The sequence below is a fragment of the Callithrix jacchus genome, chromosome 9, assembly GCF_049354715.1.
Source record: "Callithrix jacchus isolate 240 chromosome 9, calJac240_pri, whole genome shotgun sequence".
Classification (NCBI taxonomy): Eukaryota; Metazoa; Chordata; class Mammalia; order Primates; family Cebidae; genus Callithrix; species Callithrix jacchus.
This window is the reverse complement of record NC_133510.1, coordinates 44,409,431-44,429,086: the sequence shown is the minus strand read 5'-3', so window position 1 is coordinate 44,429,086 and position 19,656 is coordinate 44,409,431. Positions and strand designations below refer to the sequence as shown.

Here is a 19,656-nt window from a genome sequence, read left to right as displayed (position 1 = left end):
CCTCCCAGGTAGCTGGGACCAGCTGGGACCACAGGCATGTATCACCCTACCTGGCTAATTTTTCATATTTTTTTGTACAGACAGGGTCTCTGTATGTTGCCCAGGCTGGATCATGGCATTTTTAACTTTATAGTTTGTCTTATATTCTATAAATAGATTCACTCCACCCAGAACCCATTTAAGTCCTAGGCTCGCCGTACTTCCCTTGAGTAACCTTGGGAGACTATTCTAGTAAAGTCCAGGAAACTGCATCAGGGCACATCAGCAATGACTTTGATCATAACTGTCCTTTGAAAAGATGTTCAGAAGCAAGTACCAAGAAGCAAGTACCAGGAAGCAAGGGAAGCATGGTCATATCCAACCCCTGACTTCTAAACTACTACAGTTACCTGAAACTCTAAGCAGTCTTATCTCAGAAAAAGAATATCCAGTCAAAGCACCAAGTTTCACCAATGGCAGCATTTCTTCTTTGGTTGTTTTTTTTTTTTTTTATTTGTATGTGTTTTGTTTTGTTTTGTTTGAGACGGAGTGTTGCTCTGTCACCCAGGCTGGAGTGCAATGACCCAATCTCAGCTCATTGTAACCTTCACCTCCCAGTTTCATGCGATTCTCCTGCCTCAGCCTCCCAAGTAGCTGGGACTATAGGTGCCCGCCACCATGCCTGGCTAATTTTTGTATTTTTAGTAGAGATGGAGTTTCACCATGTTGGCCAGGCTGGTCTCAAACTTCTGACCTCAAGTGATCCACCCACCTCGGCCTCCCAAAGTGCTGGGATTACAGGTGTAAGCCATCGCGCCTGGTCCAATGGCAGCATTTCTAAAGACCCTTATTCACCTTAGAATCCAGCAGCACAAAGGCCTTGTCAAATATTAACTTCAACAAGACTCAGTTCATTAACAGTAAAATAATATATTGCATGAATACATACTAAGGAAACTCAATCTTCAAAACATCAGCAAGAAAGTTGAATACAAATCAGAAATATTTACACAAATGTATATGCGACATTAAAGGCTATTCTAGCTTATTTATCTTAAGATTTAATGATTATTATATATAACCAACGAAAGGCACTCTTGGCTTGGAATCTGGAGACAGGGTTAGAGTTCCAGCTTTTGGCATTAATGGCCTCTGTTTCTTGGGTTAGTCACTTCATTTCTCTTCACTTCAGTTTCCTAATCTCCAAAATGATCAGGGTTGACTCCATAACTTTTAAACTTGTAGCTTCCTGATTTGCCATCTATACCCCTTCTCTTATTTGTTTTATAAGTTAGCCATAAGCATACCTTTGCTGAATAAGACACTAAAAATGTCTAGATTTTATACTCTATTCCTAGTCCTTGTTATTATTTTGTCCACAAATATAACTATGGTTCACAGTAACCAAGGCAATGATAATTACTACAATAGCTAACACATACATGCTTAAAATGTGCCAAGTAATGTGCTAAGCACTTTACATATATTAATTTCTTCTTCCTCACCACAACCCTATGAGGTAGAAACCATGCTTATTCCCATTGTAGAATCTAGAATCAAGGAGACTGGGGCACAGAGAGATTATGTAACTTTCCCAAGGTCATAAGGTTTACAAGTGGAAGAGCCAGAATTCAAACCCCAAGGATTCTGTCCGTGAAACCCCCCTCTGCTTAACTACTCCATCACACACACACCTGGAGAGTCTATGGAGGGTGAAGAGCAGCAGAGTCCACCTGCAAAATGTTGCTGGGGGCCCAGAAACCAAACTTGTGTCATTAATGATCTCAAAAACGGTGGTAGCTCAAGATTCACAAACCCAGCAGAAGCATTTGGCATTAACACGTCTTCTCTTCCACGCTTTAGTTGCACAAGAAAGTAACACTGATGGGAAAGGGATTTCATTAAATCTACCTCCCTTCGTTCACTCATCAGGGAGAATGCACAAGTAACAGGAACTGTGGAAGTACTGGTGACTTCTGTGTCCCAGTGTTTAGTAGGCAGTACTCGGTTATAACACAGCTCCAAGTCACAGTCCAGGGACATTGCTGGTTAAGTCATCTGCCCCAAAGCCTAATAGCTGAAAACAGCAGCCAGACAGAAGTAGAAACACCAGTTCCACTGCCTGCATTGTCTAAGACTAGGGGGATCTTAGTAATGAAACAACAAGGTAACAAAAAATTCCCTGTGCATCAAAATATATTGCAGTGTGCAATTAACCTGCACACTGGTATTCTCAATCAGAACAGAGAGAAAACAAGGAAGTCCTATTTAATCAGTTAGCACACTGTTATATATGTATCATATACATAATATGTATAAATATATTAATTTGTATTTCCCCATTCATAAACATATAAAGATATACATATGTATTTTTTCCCCATCCAACTCGAATCTCAAGAACCCTACATTCCACGAGAGGCTCAGCATTTCAGTGGGCCAAGGCCTGGGAAAGGGAGATAGCAGGTCTGAGTTCTGAGTTCCTAAGAACCCAGGAAGCCTTCAGAGACGTTCAAGGGCCACAGCGCGGCCGACGGGGCAAGTCCCCATTCGGCAAGGCCCAAAGGAAATTGCTCCAACTAAGAAGGGACGGTGAGCTCCTCCCGCAGGACAAAGCCACACTTCGGCTCACCACATCGCTTGAGTTTCATGTCCAAGGCCACGGACTGTTATCGACTGCTCTTTCAAACCCGCCACTGAGAGACTAGGAGCTGAGAACGGTAGCGAGAAACGGTGGGGAAAGGGGGTATTTTGTTTTACCTTCTAGGGAAAACAAGCACACATTTTAATCAAAACAACCCAGGGAGAAGCCTGAGAAGACCTCTTCGCCGGGCCAGTCTCCGGGCTTCTGAATCACTTCCTCCTTTCTGATGTGTCTCTAAGCTCGTGATTACGAAGTTGCTGAGAAAGTCTTGCCTCTCAGGGCAGCTTCCTGCGAGCAGGCGAGCGAGAGGAGCGCACCGCGCTGTCCCCGGGCGCAGACCCTGCCTGGCCGAGCCACCGCGCGCTGCAGCGGGAGGACCGGGCGGAGGCGGAGAGACAGGGACGGGTTCCCAGGACCCAGAGCGCGAGCGCTGCCCAGCCCGCGTCTCCCGCTTACCCCAAGGTGCTGATGAAGCCGTTGACCGAGCCCTCCGCGTACAGGGACACGATGTCCCCTATGTAGAGGAAGCTGGACATTTTATCAGTCATGCTGCTTCATGCTCCACGGTGGACGTCCCTCCTCTTCCCTGCGCCCTCGCCGCCCTCTCTCCAGGCAGCCGCCGCGGCAGGAGCGGAACGGAGCGCGGGACGGCGGCGGCCAAGAGCAGCGGCGGAGGGCACGGCCCGAGCCACCGAGCGTCGCGGTTCAGCCCTGCGTGCGCGCTGGGGAAGCCGGGCAGGGCCACGCCGCAGCTGCGGACACCCCGCGACCAGCGCAGCCCCGGCGCCCCGAGAATCCGCAGCCGCCGCCGCCGCGACAGGTTTCCTGTTCCTTTCTGAAGTTTTCTCTCCAACACCTTTGCTCCTCCTCCTCCTTCCTCTCCGCTCCCCTCTCCGTGTCCACTCCCCGCTCCGCGACCCGCCGCGGCCGTCACAGCCGCCCAGCGAGAGCTGGAGGTGGCAGAGGCCCCTCGGTACCCTCAGGGGAATTTTTGGACCAGGTGCCGGAGCCCATTGGGCGAGGGGGAGGAGAGGAGCCCGGGAGGGGGCGGGCGGCCAATCAGGGAGCGGCGGCCGGGGGCGGAGCTGGGCCGGGGCGGGGCGACCCTCGGGAGGCCGGGACACCCGGGAAGCCTAGGCGGCGGCCGCTGGAGCCCGCGCGGGAACGCGACGCTGGGCGGCGCTGGTGGGGTGGCGGGGGACCCGGGCCGGGGAGGGGGCATGTGCGGCCGCCCTGGAGAGGCCGGACCTGGGGCGCGACAGTCGCTGCCTGGGAACGCGAAGGAGCTTGATGGAGGCAGGGAGGGTGAGAGTTGGCCCCCAGGCACGAGGAGAGAGCCCCCGAGCCGCTGGAGATGAAAAAGTGGAGCCCGAGGGGGCGGGTAATTTGCTGGCCAAGGAAGAGGTAGGCTTGAAGTAAAGAAAAAAAAAATACAAATAAAAAAAAATGCATGATAAAGTAGAAAAGAGGAGAGGAAGGGAGTGAAGGAAGGAGGATGTTCTCGATTTCCTTATGTAGTTTGGGTGGTCTTTTTCCTCTTCTTTCCTCAGGTACGCGGTGTTAGTGAAACTAGACCCGTCTAGCGATGTCCAGGTGGTCGCGAGCCTCCAAGAAGGTAAACGTCACTTGGCCGAGCCAGCAATTTTTGTAGCCAACCTTCGGCTGTGAGGGCTCCGTGGAACTGAGCTTTAAGCCTCCGAGGCCGCGCCTCCTGCGCTTCCTTAATTCCAAGCCGAGGTTAACCTTCCACCCCCATCAGCCCCGGTCCCCGGCTCCTGACAGCCTGGGCTTGTTTACGTTTAAAGCTGTTGACTCTTAAAGCCCCAACCATTGTAACCAAAACGCAGACAGATACGTTTCCACGCCTTCTCTGTCGCTTCTGTAACCCTCTTCTTAGAACATGATTTTAAAAGCTGTTTGCCTTTCCCATGTAGAAGATACGGTGGAGGCAAACTGTGGTAGTTTTGATACCAGCCACCTACTTAAAAAGTGCTACCTAAGTAATCCCCAAAGAGCAAAGTTTGCAGAAAGGCAGAGGAACTCAGGGGCTGCAGAGGCATGTTGTGTCAAATTGTGCAACTGACCAAAATGTAATTTACAGTCAGATGTCTTAGATCTGTAAGTTCAAAGATAGTTTAGGTTCAGACTTATAGTCACTTAATAGAAAATGAAAGAATTAGCTTAGAGTTAAAACGTTTGTGTTAGGCTGGGCGCGGTGTCTCACGCCTGTAATCCCAGCACTTTGGGAGGCTGAGGCGAGCGGATCACTTGGGGTCAAGAGTTCAAGACCAGCCTCGCCAACATGCGGAAACCCTGTCTCTACTAAAAATAGAAAAATTATCCAGGCATGGTTGCCCATGCCTATAATCCCAGTTACTCAGGAAACTGAGGTAGGAGAATCACTTGAACCCAGGAGACGGAGGTTGCAGTGATTTGATATGGTGCCACTGCACTCCAGCCTGGGCAACAGAGCGAAATTCCATCTCAGAAAAAAAAAAATTGTGTTTAAAAAGCCTGCTGGATAGAAGAGAATAGACACTGAATCCAGGAAACACCAGTGCAAAGCGTGTGTGTTGAGATAAACTGGACCCAGTCGTTGTAGTAGCATGCACTGACAGATCTCCTCCTATGTGTTCTCCTTTGTAAAGGGTTACTTGACATCTTAGAAATACCTGTTATACAATGCAGCCCTTCTCTGTCTACATGCATAGTATCACTGTTGGGGGCCACCAAGACACTGGGCATAGGGGTTATTTAAAAGCTTGAGACGGAACAATATAATGACCCTGGAAATGGAAGTTTCTGTCTATCCAAGAGATCCATGTGTTACACTCTATTGTTCCCCATATTGCACAGCACTACTGTGCTATATATCCAGTGGATGCTCAATTAGTAATCAAAATCATGAATGATCTTTAAGTCACGAACTATCTGTGGCCAACACATACAAAATGAGTAGTGGTTGGTCGGGCACGGTGGCTCATGCCTGTAATCCCAGCACTTTGGGAGGCCAAGGCAGATGGATCACCTGACGTCAGGAGTTTGAGACCAGCCTGGCCAACATGGTGAAACCCCATCTCTACTAAAAATATTTAAAAATTAGCCAGGCATGGTGGTGCATGCCTGTAATCCCTGCTACTTGGGAGACTGAGGCAGGAGAATCACTTGAATCCAGGAGGTGGAGGTTGCAGTAAGCCAAGATCATGCCATTGCACTCCAGCCAGGGTGCCACTGCACTCCAGCCTGGGCAACAAGAGCAAATTTCCATCTCAAAAAACAAAACAAAATGAGTGGTTGTTTAAGGCCAATGAACAGGTGCAGACTTCAAACCATGTACCCAAATTACTGATCAAAATTATAAATGATCTTTGTTTCAAGTTCCAAACTATCTGTGGACAACAAAGACAAAATGAGTAGGTGGTTGTTTATGCTAATGAACAGGTGCAAACTTCAAACCATATACCCAAATCCAAAGTCTTCCTTCCTCTTCACCTGTCCCCACCCCCCACCACTCAATACCCACAGAGGTATCCAGTATAGTCTGGGGACTGGAGCTAGTCACTTTTCTGTGTCGGCATGGCAAAGATGGTTAGCTGGCCACATGGGCAGCCTATGGGGTGGCCAAGGGATTCATACAAAGTCTTGGGATCACTTTTTATTTCTCTATCTAGTTTTCCTTTCTATTATTTCAAATATGTCTCCTTTTCACCTTCCCCGATATCATTGCTCTCTTCTACACAGTTGCCTGCCCACTAGTTTCCACCCTTCCAGTCTTCTACTTGCTACCCCATAGCAAGCCAGAGCTTTATGCTTACAAAGTTGATCTCATCAAAACTGCTCAAACGTCCAATGACACCTTACTGTCTACGGTAAGGCGTAAACTGCTGACTGAGTGTTGGATGTGACTGTCAGTCGCTCTAAATAGACTCTCCTATGCTGAGAATATGAGGCAGTTTGCCAAACCCTCACTCACTATGTCTTGTATTCCACACCATCCATGATCTGATCTCCTTTTCCTTTTCCATTCCTGGATGCCAGGAATAGAATTTCTGTCCTTCCATTCCTGGCATCCAGGAAAGCCAGACTTTCCATGTGTAACCTGGCACTTTTAGTCTCCAGGTATTTGGGTATGATGTTTCCTCTTCTAGAAGTTCCTCTTCTCCCTTCTCCCACCTCTGCATGCCCAAGCTCTGCTTCCCTGGTGGAACTTCCCAGATACTGCCAAGGCGAAGTTCTCCCTCCTCCTGAATTCCCATAGCTAAGCCAACTTGCCCCCTAACATTCATGGGTTTTCATGGCAAGAGTATCAGAGATCCTTATTACATAGTCTAGATATTAAAAGTTGCTAAGTAAGCTAATAAACTGTAAAAAGTAGTGTAGTATAGAAAAAGTTGGCCCACATTTCCAGGTTCTGTCTCTACACTTGCGAAGATGAATTTATGCATGAGATTCTGGGATCTTACTCAGAACACAGTTTAGGAGGAGAAAGTTCAGGCTCCTGGTGAGCAGGTCCCCTTAAACCAGAAGAAGATCCTGCAAAACACAGAGCCCAGGTCAGGAACTCAGTTGCCTGGTCTAAGGGCACATCCCTTTTAAGGTTAACTCTCAATACTTTTCATCTTGCCTTCTTGTTATATCTGTACAGCTCGAGTCTTACCAAACTAGAAACAACCTGAAAATGAGGACAGTGTCTAGCTAATGTTTCATCCCTCATGGGGCCTAGCAGTACCCATTTATGACTTCAATAAATATTTGATAGATAAATGAAATAATAAATGACTAATGTAGAATTTTTGAATGCTTAAATATTTTTATTACTTTGGATGATTAGAATGGTCACCAAATGACATTCAAAAAGTCTCCTGTGCTGAGACTATGAGTCACTTCAGCAAAAGCCCAAGTCATCATGCCCTAAAAAACCCATAGAGAAAGAGAATAAATAGAGCAGAGTGTAATATTTGACATGTTTACTCCCAAAGGATTGCATATATTAAAAAATAAGGTATCAGTAACGAGTTCTTCTAGCAGAAATGTTCTCAGGGCAATTTACATTCAGTGGTCACTTGGAAATCCTCAGATCAATACTAGAAGTGAAAAGGTTTGCAGTCTATTATCTGTCAACTGAGTGTTTCGTGAATTCATTTTCTTGCTCCCTACCTTGTAATAAATGTGTGTGTGTGTGTGTGTGTGTGTGTGTGTGTGACAGTTTTGCTCTTTGTTGCTCAGGCTGGAGTGCAGTGACACCATCTCGGCTCACTGCAACCTCTGCCTCCCAGGTCCAAGCCATTCTCATGCCTCAGCCTCCTGAGTAAATGGGATTACAGGCATGTGCCAGCACACCCAGCTAATTTTTGCAATTTTAGTAAAGACAGAGTTTCATCATGTTGGACAGGCTGGTCTCAAACTCCTGACCTCAGGTGATCCACCTGTCTGGGCCTCCCAAAGTGTTGAAAGTACAGGCATGAGCCACCATGCCCAGCCTAAATATAATTTTTATTAGTAACTGTTTTATTGAGCAGTCTGCTCCATGAGATGCAAATAAAATATGGGGTTTTAAATCATTCCCTTTCAACAAAAGGAAATGTTCTATCAAATCTACATGTCTATCTCTTAATAATATTTCAAGGAGAGCCCTTAGATTTAGAGTTGGGCTCACGCCTGTAATCCCAGAACTCTGGGGGGCAGAGGCAGGCATATCACTTGAGGTAGGGAGTTCGAGACCAGCCTGGCCAATATGGTGAAACCCCGTCTCTACTAAAAATACAAAAATTAGCGAGGTATAGTGGTGCATGCCTATAATCCCAGCTGCTTGAGAGGCTGAGGCATGAGAATCACTTGAACCCAGGAGGCAGAGGTTTCAGTGAGCTGAGATGGTGCCACTGCACTGTAGCATGGATTACAGAGCAAGACACCATCTCCAAACACACACACACACACACACACACACCAGTTCACTTTAAAAGGTTGGTCTCATCCCCTCCAGACTTCCTTAGATCAATAGGCCACCACTAGGGAGGGATGTGGTCTGCTCTTTTACTCCTTCACGTACATCTTCACATTTTAGCTTCATGGGTGTTGGGAAGGGAATGTAGGATCAGGATGAAATGAGCAAACATATAATTCTGACCTGGGTTTGCGATTTCAGTCCTTTCCAGATTCCACTGCTCATCTAGTAAACTCTGACAGGTTGCAGAGGACTTCTTGTCAGGTGGTTATCAAATAGCAGTTCTATGCTGGGCATATGGGTGAGGATAGTAAAAGCTCTGAAAGACTTTGCAGTACACAGTTCTTTGAAGTGGGAGCGCTTGCCCCAGCCTGACTTCTTCCCTTCAGCTCCACCCCTGACACTATCATCCAAAGGCCAACCAACCTCTTGGGTGGGTTGTAGCAAGTCTGGCCTCCTTTTGACCATAAGAGATTTAGGCAGGGTCTGCTTCATGGTGTTGCAAACTGTGCAGTAGCATAGGGCCCCGTGATTGGTTTGATGCTTTGTTGGTGCCATCCTGAAATTCTTGATAATTTTTAACATGAGTCCCCACAATTTCATTTTGCACTGAGCCATGAAAATGTACATAGTTAGTTCTGGTTACAGGCATCCTTACCATGCCAAAGACTGCGTGTGTAAACTTCTCCAATGATCCTCCTCATTCCATCAATCTTTCTGTCACTCTCCAATTCCTTTTTCCCTACTCAGACAGATCAACAAATCTGACATATCAATTAGAACATCTAAGGGCAGGCTCTTGTAGGCACTACCACTCTTTACAAATTTCCTTCTGAAATATTCTCTAAGAAGACATGGGAAAATCTCTACTACTACTCACTAGACCAAAAATGGACAACTCTGCTAATTTGCCATAATGAATACAAATTTGCTAATTTGTATTCAGTGTGGAGAGTTTTGTGAATGTGTTCTCTAATAAATATAGATTAGTCACATATACCTCCCGTCGTGCAATTTTGGACTCAAAATGTGTCCTTAAGGCCTCTGGGTCAAAGCTAAAAGGAGAGAGGTGGTTGGGATAGAGGAGAGTATAACCATCTTGTTCACTGTCATCTCAGCGCTCCTGTGAGGCAGATCCTGTGGCTGTTTCCCCTATACCCAGCCACCTTTCCCCGTGGTATAACAGCTAACAAGGTTACCCCACCCCCAACTCCAAGCATGGGTCTTAACTAGTCCAAACCAGTGTTTCTCAAGCTTTAGTACACATAAGAACCATCTGGAGAATTTGTTAAAACACAAATCCTTGGGCCTTATCTCCTGAGATGCTGATGTAGCTAGTCAGGGGTGGGACTTACTATCATTCCTGAAGGGGTGATTGTATGTTGGCAGGGGTTGGGGACAGAAAATTAAAACAAACCTTGGCTAGTGGCTAAGAAAATTATTTGTTTTTCATTTTTATATTGAAATAGCCTCAAACTTACAGAAATAACCTTCAATTTACAGAAAAGTTACAAGAATACATAACTGACCTAAATTCAATAATTTTTATAATTTGTCACATTTGTTTTATCACTGCCTTTATACACATACACAGGCAATTTATTTTCAGAACCATTTGAGTGTAGGCTGCATACATCATGCCCTACTGCCTTTCAGTACTTCAATACTCCAAGGAACAACCATCAAATTCAGGAAATTTAACACTGACATGGAACTTTCATCTACTGGCCATATTCCAGTGTTGTCCACTGTCCCAATAGTGTCTTTTACAGCATTTTTCCTCCAGGACAGAATCCTATTCAGAATCACATATAGCATTCAGTTTTCATGTCTTTTTTGTCTCTTTTAATCTATAACAATTCCTTAGCCACACTTTGGCTTCAGTGACTTTGACATTTTTTAAGAATACAAGCCATTTGGCCAGGCATGGTAGCTCATGCTTATAATCCCAGCACTTTGGGAGGTCAAGGCGGACAGATCACTGGAGGTCAGGAGTTCGAGACCATCCTGGTCAATGTGGTGAATCCCCATCTCTACTATAAAGACAAAAATTAGCCCCCTACCTGCAGAAGACAAATAGAAGATTTCCTTGTGGTGCCTATGAAGTTCTTCTCACTAGATTAGATCTAAGAGTCAAAGACCTCCCTACCCATGGCTAACAAACAAACATACACGCGCACACACACACACACTCACACTCACGAACACATTCTTCTCTCCTCCACTGGGTTTATACAGCATGGGACCCAACAGAGCAGTAGCTCATTCCAAAACCCTCACATCTCCAACAGCCAAACTGTTTTATATCCTTGGTCTGGGAGAAAGATTTTTAAGTATTGTATCCCTTGTGGTCAAATATTTCCTTTCAAAATTTGCATCTTGGTCTTATTTGATGGTATTTTGATGCCTCCACTAAAACTCCCAATGTAACATCCTATTAATATTTTCTTCTGACCTATTTGAGGGTCACAGCTCTTAGAATTATTTATACTACATACCACTGAATTGCTTATGGCTTGATCTGACCCTGATATCACAATCCTATAAGGGCTTGGAAAAAAAGAGGAATGTTGTAATTAGAAGTATTTTATGAAGAACTGGATACAACTGATACCATTTGGTTCTGAGAACCATGATCAATTAGAGCTGAGATTCATCAAAATATTGAAGAAAAGAGAAAATGGCCTAGTCTCTATAACAGAAAAGAACAGGGAGTTTTAAGAAAAAAAAATGAGCCAGGCGCTGTGGCTCACACCTGTAATTCCACTTCTTTGGGAGGCTGAAGTAGTCAGACTGTTTGAGCCCAGGAGACCAACGTGGGTACCATAGTAAAACCCCGTCTCCACAAAAAATACAAAAATTAGCCTGGTGTGATGGTGCACGCCTGTAGCCTCAGCTACTCAGGAGGCTGAAGCAGGAAGATCACTTGAGCCCAGGAGGCAGAGATTTCAGTGAGCCACAATCACGTCTCTGCACTCCAGACTGGAAAACAGAGTGAGACCGTGTCTCAAAAAAAAAAAAAAAAAACAAGTATGAATATCTAAAATTCTGCCTACTTCAATTTGCAATGATTCTTCCCCAAATATAATTTAATGTTCCCGTGTGATGTCAGGAAAACATTTATCAAGCACTTAAAAGAATCCCATACCTATATGCCACAATAGTTAAGGACACAAGTATTGCATAGACCTGAGCTAAGTTACTAATTCACACTTTACTCTCTACCAGTCTTTATGCAAATACCTAACCTCTGGGGCCTCATTTTACTTATCCGTAAAATAAGGACAATAATGGTACCTATCTCATGTGGTCTTCGTGAGGTTTAAATTAGAAGATACATTTAAAAGGCTTGCTATGTTGCCTGGCATAAAGTAAGTGCTCAGTAAACTTTCGTGTTTCTTTGTTTGGTTTTGGGTTTTTTTAGAGAGAATCTCACTCTGTTATCCAGGCTGTAGTGCAGAGGTGCAATCATAGCTCACTGCCTCCCAGAATTCCCAGGCTCAAGTGATCCTTCAGCCTCAGCCTCTCAAAGGAGTTAGGACTACAAGGCATAAACCACCACATCCAACTTCAATAAATACTATCTGTTATTGTGATTATGGTTATCTGTGAGAAAAGCAGTATTAAATGTCCTAAGAAAACCAAGTATCGGAGGTGTTGCTGTCTGTGCAATTAGACGGGCCAGTGACTGAACCCACACCAGAGCTTTCCCCAGAGCCTCTGCGTTACCAGCTCTGTCATTTACAGATCAATCCCTTCCATCAACAGTAGTGAATTCTTCTTTTTTGTTCTTTTAGGTTTCTTTCTCGCTCTGTCACCCAAGCTGGAGGGCAGTGGTACCCTCTTGGCTCCCTGCAACCTCCACCTCCCAGGTTCAAGCAATTCTCCTGCCTCAGCCTCCAGAGTAGCAGGGATTACAGGAGCCCACCACATGCCCAGCTAATTTTTGGATTTTTAGTAGAGACGGGATTTCGCATGTTGGTCAGGCTAGTCTTGAACTCTTGGCCTCAAGTGATCCACCTGCTTTGGCCTCCCAAAGTGCTGGGATTACAAGCATGGGCCACTGTGCCAAGCCAAAGTTCTTGATAATTATTAAATTTTTCTCTTTCAAGGAATTTGAATTTTTAAAAAAATATGCTTAAGAGAAAGAAATTAATTATTTTAACAGACACTTTTCAAACAGCAGGGAAAATCAAATTTTAAGACAAAAGAAACAAAATGGCTAAATTTCCAGCCTGGTTCTATAAAACCACCTACAATTGTCACATGAGAACTCTACTTCCACAAGCAGACAGCTTTTTATCTCTTCAAAGTAAGGAGCAGATAAACCCCACAGAGAAAACTGCCATCTAACACCGGAGAATGCTGTCATGCTTGTGGTTCCTTATTTTTGGGCAAAACCAGGGAGGATAAATCCAGGGAAAACTTCCTGGAGTCCTTTTTCTCACCCCTGTCGTTCCCCCAAGTTTCCCTTGGTTTTCTCTCATTTATGAATCTAGTTTAAAATGCAGTAATGTGGGTCTGCTTTAGTGCATTGTTTCAGATGTATACATCTTGATTACCCAACTACAGCATCAGTTGGTTTAAGGCAAAAACTCTGCACTGTACTTTTCGTTTCAGAGTGAACGAACGCCTAGAGGTAGAGGAAGCTGTTTAGTACTCATTTTGTGTACCCATAGACACAGTACCACAGTCTACACTCCTGGTTATTTGTAAGAACTCAATATATAAAAAAGAAAGCATAAGAAATCAATGGGAAAGCATAAGATTATACAAGAAATGATGTTGATTATTTACTTATATGGAGAATACTACTCAAGCAGTTTTAAGCTCTCACATGTCTTAAAAATAAATCCAGGGCCAAGTGCAGTGACCCACGCCTGTAATCCCAGTACTTTAGGAAGCTGAGTTGGAAGGATCACTTGAGATCAGGAGTTTGAGACCAGCCTGGGCAACATAACCAGAATCCATCTTTCAAAAAAAAAATTTTTTTTAATTTTAAAAACTGCACCCATAGTCCCAGTTACTCAGAGGCTGAGACAGGAAGATTTCTTTAGCCCAGGAGTTTGAGGCTTCAGTGAGACATGATGGTGCCACTGCACTCCAGCCTGGGTGACACAGTGAGACCTTGTCTCAAGAAAAAAATGAATTAATTTTATATTTATTGACTTAATATATTCAACTGAATTCAGCATTCCCCAAAATAAAGGGAATTGAATATTTATCATCTTAAGAACATGGGATCCCTAAGCTTAGAAATACATAGGCATTAATATAAAAACATAAAGCAAATTATCAAGTAAGTTTAATTCTTACAACTTTAAATTTTTATGTCAAAATTCTAACACCAGTAAGGGAAGGGGAAAGGGTGAGTAAAGAGAACAAAAAGGGATACAAATGTATTTACTACCACTGAACTGCATACTTAAAATGGTAAAGCTGGTAAATTATTTCTGTATATTTTACCCCTATTTTTAAAATGTAACCAAAAACTCAAATGATAGTAAAGCAACCAAGTGGGAATCCTTTACAACAAATATTATAGGCAAAAGCTTGGTTATAGGCAAAAAAAAAAAGTAAAAAATAGTGAGCTATCATTTCTCATGCATTAGCAAAATAAAAGTTTTTAATTATTATAACCAGTACTGTTAGTCAAACAGCCAATCTCATATCTTGTACAACCATTTTGATGGGTACGTGGACATATGGAATGTAGCCTAAAGAAACAATCCTATGTATGAAAAGTGCTTTGTTCACAATTATGTTTATCATAGTAATAATACTAATAAGCATGGAGTACAAAATAAATATTGAACAATAGCAAATTAGTGATTACAGTGGCTGACAGGGAATATAGTAAGCAATTCTTACTAAGAATATGTAATAATATATAAAATGATTTATCTGATGACTTTATTTTTTTATTTATTTATTTTGAGATGAAGTTTTGCTTGTCACCAAGGCTGGAGTGCAGTGATGCAGTCTTGGCTCACTGCAACCTCTGCCTCCTGGGCTCAAGTGATTCTCCTGCCTCTACCTCCCAAGTAGCTGGGATTACAGGCACCCACCACCATGACCAGCTAATTTTTGTATTTTTGGTAGAGACAGACAGGGTTTCACAATGTTGACCAGGCTGGTCTCAAGCTCCTGACGTCAGGTCCACCCACCTCAGCCTCCCAAAGTGCTAGGACTAAAGGCGTGAGCCATTATGTCCGGCCTATATGGTGACTATAAAAGCATGACAGAATCACTAGGGGATAACAGTATACGGTAAAAAAAGACTTTCATAATAAAACTATGGTAATTTTTCTGCTCTCCTAATGTTTTAGAGAGGATCTATTTTTTAATGAAAAATATAAACTGTTCCACAATAAATAGCATTTGCTTTTAAGAAAAAAACTTTCCCCCAAATTATAAGGAAGGCAAAATCTGATAATGGCACAGTACAGTGAGGGCAGAGCAGTAAAAGATGGCATCATCAGATTCCACTGCGCAGAAGACATGATGGGAAAATCCCTTTCCATGTTTTAATTGATCTTTTCCTATTGATGCATATTTTTAAGAAAATGATTATCTTGTTCTTTGTAGTGAAATCATAAAGACAGCACATACAGGTTCATGGCATTTTAGTAATTCATTTTTGCTGGGCTGTTATCTCCTGGCATCTTTCAGAATATCTCAGAGGAAAAACATATATGTCGAAATTCAAGAAGCCAGTAGATTTTGAATCCACCTTCTTGGCAGAAATAGATTTTCGAAGATTGTAATCTAGTTCTCCATGACAACCTTATCAGTGCCTGGGGTCTGCTTATTTCTGAGTATCATGTTCCAGGAAAGTGTTGCAACTGAACTTGTTACCATTTTTGTGGTAGCTATGAGCTCCCGGCTAAGCACAGATCTGGCCTCGCTCACCATTACAATCTCTGCTTATCAAACTGGAGCAGGCTGCACATTGAATAAAGCTTGCAATAAATGACACAGAGACACTAACAGAGAGATAAGATGCTAAACTCTTTTCAGGAGGAGTTTTTATAGAAAGTCAAATAAATATATAGACCGAAACTAAGCTCCCCAATCTTTTCCAAATCAGCTTCCATCTACTCTGAAGAACGTTCTAAGACAGATGTAAATCTAATGCAGTATTTTTCCATTGAAATAGGTTTACATTAGAGAAAACTTGAAATTTTTTCCATTAGTGTTAATATAGCCATCACAGCTGCTTCACACAGACTTTCATTTCCCTTGAAATGATAGACACCTGCTCCAGACGTCACTTCCTACCCATATTTGTGTGTAAACTAAGATAACAGGACACCAGATTTTGAATATGTGCTTACTTCCTTGACACTGTTTAAGCACCTGTATTGTGGAATTTCTGAGAGAATGCATAAATGGCAATGTGTGGAACTAAAGGGTAAGCAGGTAGATTAAGAAAACTGGCCAGCAGTATCTGTTCTGTTTGCTTCCAAATAGCATGCTATTTTACCCACAGGCTACAATTTCTCCATTCCTGGTTGTTTGGAATATTTTCTCCTAGAGTTTTTCCATAATTGTCTGCATTACTGATACTAAGAATTCTTAATATACGTCATTCCTCCAACACACAGGCATACGCTCATCCATATAAAGTTCTACTACATTGGTTTTTCAGCAACTATATTAAAAGTCTACATTAACTTTACTTTCACCAAGCGTTTAAAATTATCATCTGGTTTTTAGTCATTAGTATTTTCTTTTAACTTGATGTTTATCTTAACTTTTTTTTTCCTTAGAGATTTTCTTCTTGTCAGCCTATTCTTGAAGCAAAGATGGGTATTTCAGGAGAGAGATCTCATTCTCTCTACTCTCACCCTGCTAAGACACATTCCACCAATCCAAACAGCATCAGGCATCAGGCACCATTCATGGTTTTGGTTTGTTTTAATGTTTTTAAAGACAAGGTCTTGCTCTGTTGCCCAGGCTGGAATGCAGTGGCCCAATCATATTTCACTGCAGCCTTGAATTCCTGTGCTCAAGTGATCCTGTGCCTTAGCCTCCTGAGTAGCTGGGACTACAAGTGCATACCACTATGCCCAGTCATCATGGTTGTTTCTCTCAGCTTGGTGCAAAAGTCACTTTTAATGGAAAAACTGCAATAACTTTTGCACCAATCTAATAATATAGCTTTTGTCTAAGTCAATATCTCATGAGATGCTTTCACCTCACTCCACATTTTTTTTTTCTTTTTCTTTTTCTTTTTTGAGATAGGGTCTCACTCTGTTGCCCAGGCTAGAGTGCAGTGGTGTGATTGAGGCTCACTGCAGCCTCAACCTCCTGGGCTCAAGTGATTCTCCCATCTCGGCTTCCCGAACAGCTGGGAACACAAGCATAACACGACCACACCCAACTTTTTTTTTATGTTTTGTAGAGATAGGGTCTTATTATGTTGCCCAAGCTGGTCTCAAGCTTCTGGGCTTCAGCAACCCTCCGACCTCAGCCTCCCAAAGTGCTGGTATTGCAGGTGTGAGCCACCATGTCTGGTCTCCACTTCTTAATACTCACCCATTTCTTCCCCTACACTTAATAAAATAAAAATATCAGCTTTCATTTTCTCTTAACTGGTGTGCACCATGACTGGGTCGAATTATAGCCAATCAGGCACAGCATTTGGGGAGAAAAAACTATGTTGTCATCTGACAATGTCCTATTTATAAAGCAAACAGATATGAACATTTTAAATGTTTTAAAATGTAACCGGTCTGTGGTGGCTCACACCTGTAATCCCAAGCCTTGGGCAACATAGTGAGACCTCATGGTATTGCACACCTATAGTCCTAGCTACTCAGGAGATGGCACCACCGCACTCTCGCCTCAGGGATACAGCAAGACCTTGTCTCAAAAATAAATGAAATAAATAAGAAATAAATGCAGCAGATATTTATTGGAAGTTAATGGGCTATACTAGCGGTTATTTTACTCATGCAGCAGATATTTATTGAGCACCTACTATTTGGTAAGCATTATGTTAAATGGTAGTTATACAAGATTCTGCAAAGAGTTGGACTTAACTATCCCTTATAAAACATCAGGCCATTTTTGTAAGCCAGGTAAAATGGTCTTAGGGAAAAAGGAAAATTTAATATTAATATTTTATAAATTACACAGTCCAGTTACATCTTGTTTGAAGACTGACATCTAAAATCCGGATTAAAGAAAAAATACTTTTTTTGAGAGAGAGAGCGTCTCGCTTTTCATATAAGCTAAAATGCAGTGGTGCTATTATGGCTCACTGCAGCCTCAACATGCCTGGCTCAAGTGATCCTCCCACCTTAGCTTCCCAAGAAGCTAGTACCACTAATGTGTACCACCATGCCTGGATATATTTTTTATGTATACTTTGTAGAGATGGAGTCTCTACATTTTTATGCTGTCCAGGCTGAAAAAATTACCTTTTAAGCATTAGCATGTCATCAAGAACTGTCACATCCTCACTCTCCCAAAGCCTTGGTGCCTACTAAGACAAAATAGCAAATGGACAACTCCCTTCTCATGTTCTTTCCAGGAGCTAACCCTAGTGAGAAGCAGGCAAAATCTCCTCCACTACTAAAATGATTATTTTGCTCTTTATTTTCTAAACAAAATGTTAAGACAAATTTAACTGGACTGTGCTTCAACTTCACAGTAAAAATTAAGCCCCTGAATTTCTTGAGCTGCCACAGTCCAGTTACAGGGAGATATGGTCATATATGTTATTCAAAAGCACGTGGCGGGGTGGGGGAGATAAGAGTTTAGAAAACCGACACTCTGGAAAAAAAGAAATCAAACCATATATGATCACTTACAAACAATAAGTATAATGACACATGCCCTCCAAGTCATACATACCAAAAAAACCTTCAAAACTTAATATTTTAAGATAATCATTAATTATAAAGACTATTAATTACAGAAAAGGTAGGTGAGTGATTTGTATTACAATAACGAATGTTAAATATTTTCACATTATATTAACAGCCTGGACAACATAGCAAGACCCTGTCTCTACCCAAAAAAAAAAATTTTTAATTAAATAGGCATGGTGGCATGTGCCTGTAGTCCCAGCTACTCAGGGGGCAGAGGCGGGAGGATTGCTTGAGCCCAGATGTTTGAGGCTGCAGTGAGCTATGATAGGGCCAGGCACCACTGCACTCCAGACTGAGTGCTGACAGACCAAGATCCTGTCTCCAAAAAAATTTAAACAAAAAATAAATATATATATATATAAATACACACACATATACGTATGTATGTATATATATAATATACATATTCGCTCAACAAAGTAGCTAAACAATAAGGCTCAGCATTTCTGTGAACAGTATTTTGTACTTATAAAAACCAAATGTTTTTTATTATATGTTTCTATTATTTATCCCAAATTGAAATAGATCATAGTGTCTGCTTTGTGTGTGTGAACTTCTCATAATCAAATATTATTTTGGAAGTGTATCTTTCATATAAGTATAATGACACTTGCAAATGTGTTTTATAACTTCTAAAGAAGGCAAGATTATGAATTTCTAAAAAGTTATACAGACAAAATTTTCATATTAATTTTAATCAGATCTATGGTATATTTCAGGTTCATGTCACATTTTCAAAAATTACAGTTGAGGGTACATAATTGGTCATATGCCTTTTTAAAGTTAGTATATAGTAATGTGGATAATAAAGAAATGTTTGCAAAGCCAAAAAACACAGCAGAAAATTGTAGTAATTATCAAATCGACATATGTCACTTATCATCAACTAACTATGTTCATTGGGAATTTTCAACTAAGCTGAACTCATTGAAGCTCAGCAGGAAAAAAAACCTTCATATCACAATCCCTTCTTAATAACACGGTCTATGTATAAGGACAGAAACTTGTGTAAATATTAATGTTAAATATAAATTCTAACAACAAAGTTCTCTTAGCCTAACCTAATAAGGACTGCTTAGAACAACTTTGCCACTTATCACATATTTTAGTAATTTTTAGAATTTTCAGAATTACATTTATACTCAGTTGAACTATACTCAAATAGATACAGTGAAGAAAGGGGATAGATGCTGGCATTATAGGTCTGA

At 42.2% G+C, this 19,656-nt stretch overlaps 1 protein-coding gene across 4 annotated transcripts in view; it reads right to left on the bottom strand.

The window, feature by feature from the left end:
• ITPR2 (inositol 1,4,5-trisphosphate receptor type 2) overlaps positions 1 to 3,604 on the bottom strand; it is a 529,604-nt gene extending 526,000 nt beyond the window's left edge. For all 4 annotated transcript variants that reach the window (XR_013522736.1, XM_054238248.2, XM_078339073.1 and 1 more), the window contains exon 1: positions 3,080 to 3,604. Coding sequence is in view for 1 of the 4 variants with exons in the window: in XM_035256016.3 (XP_035111907.2) it covers positions 3,080 to 3,171 (92 nt within the window). In the remaining 3 variants the exon portion in view is untranslated. The remainder of the gene's footprint in view (positions 1 to 3,079) is intronic.
• Between the last annotated feature and the right edge of the window lie 16,052 nt (positions 3,605 to 19,656).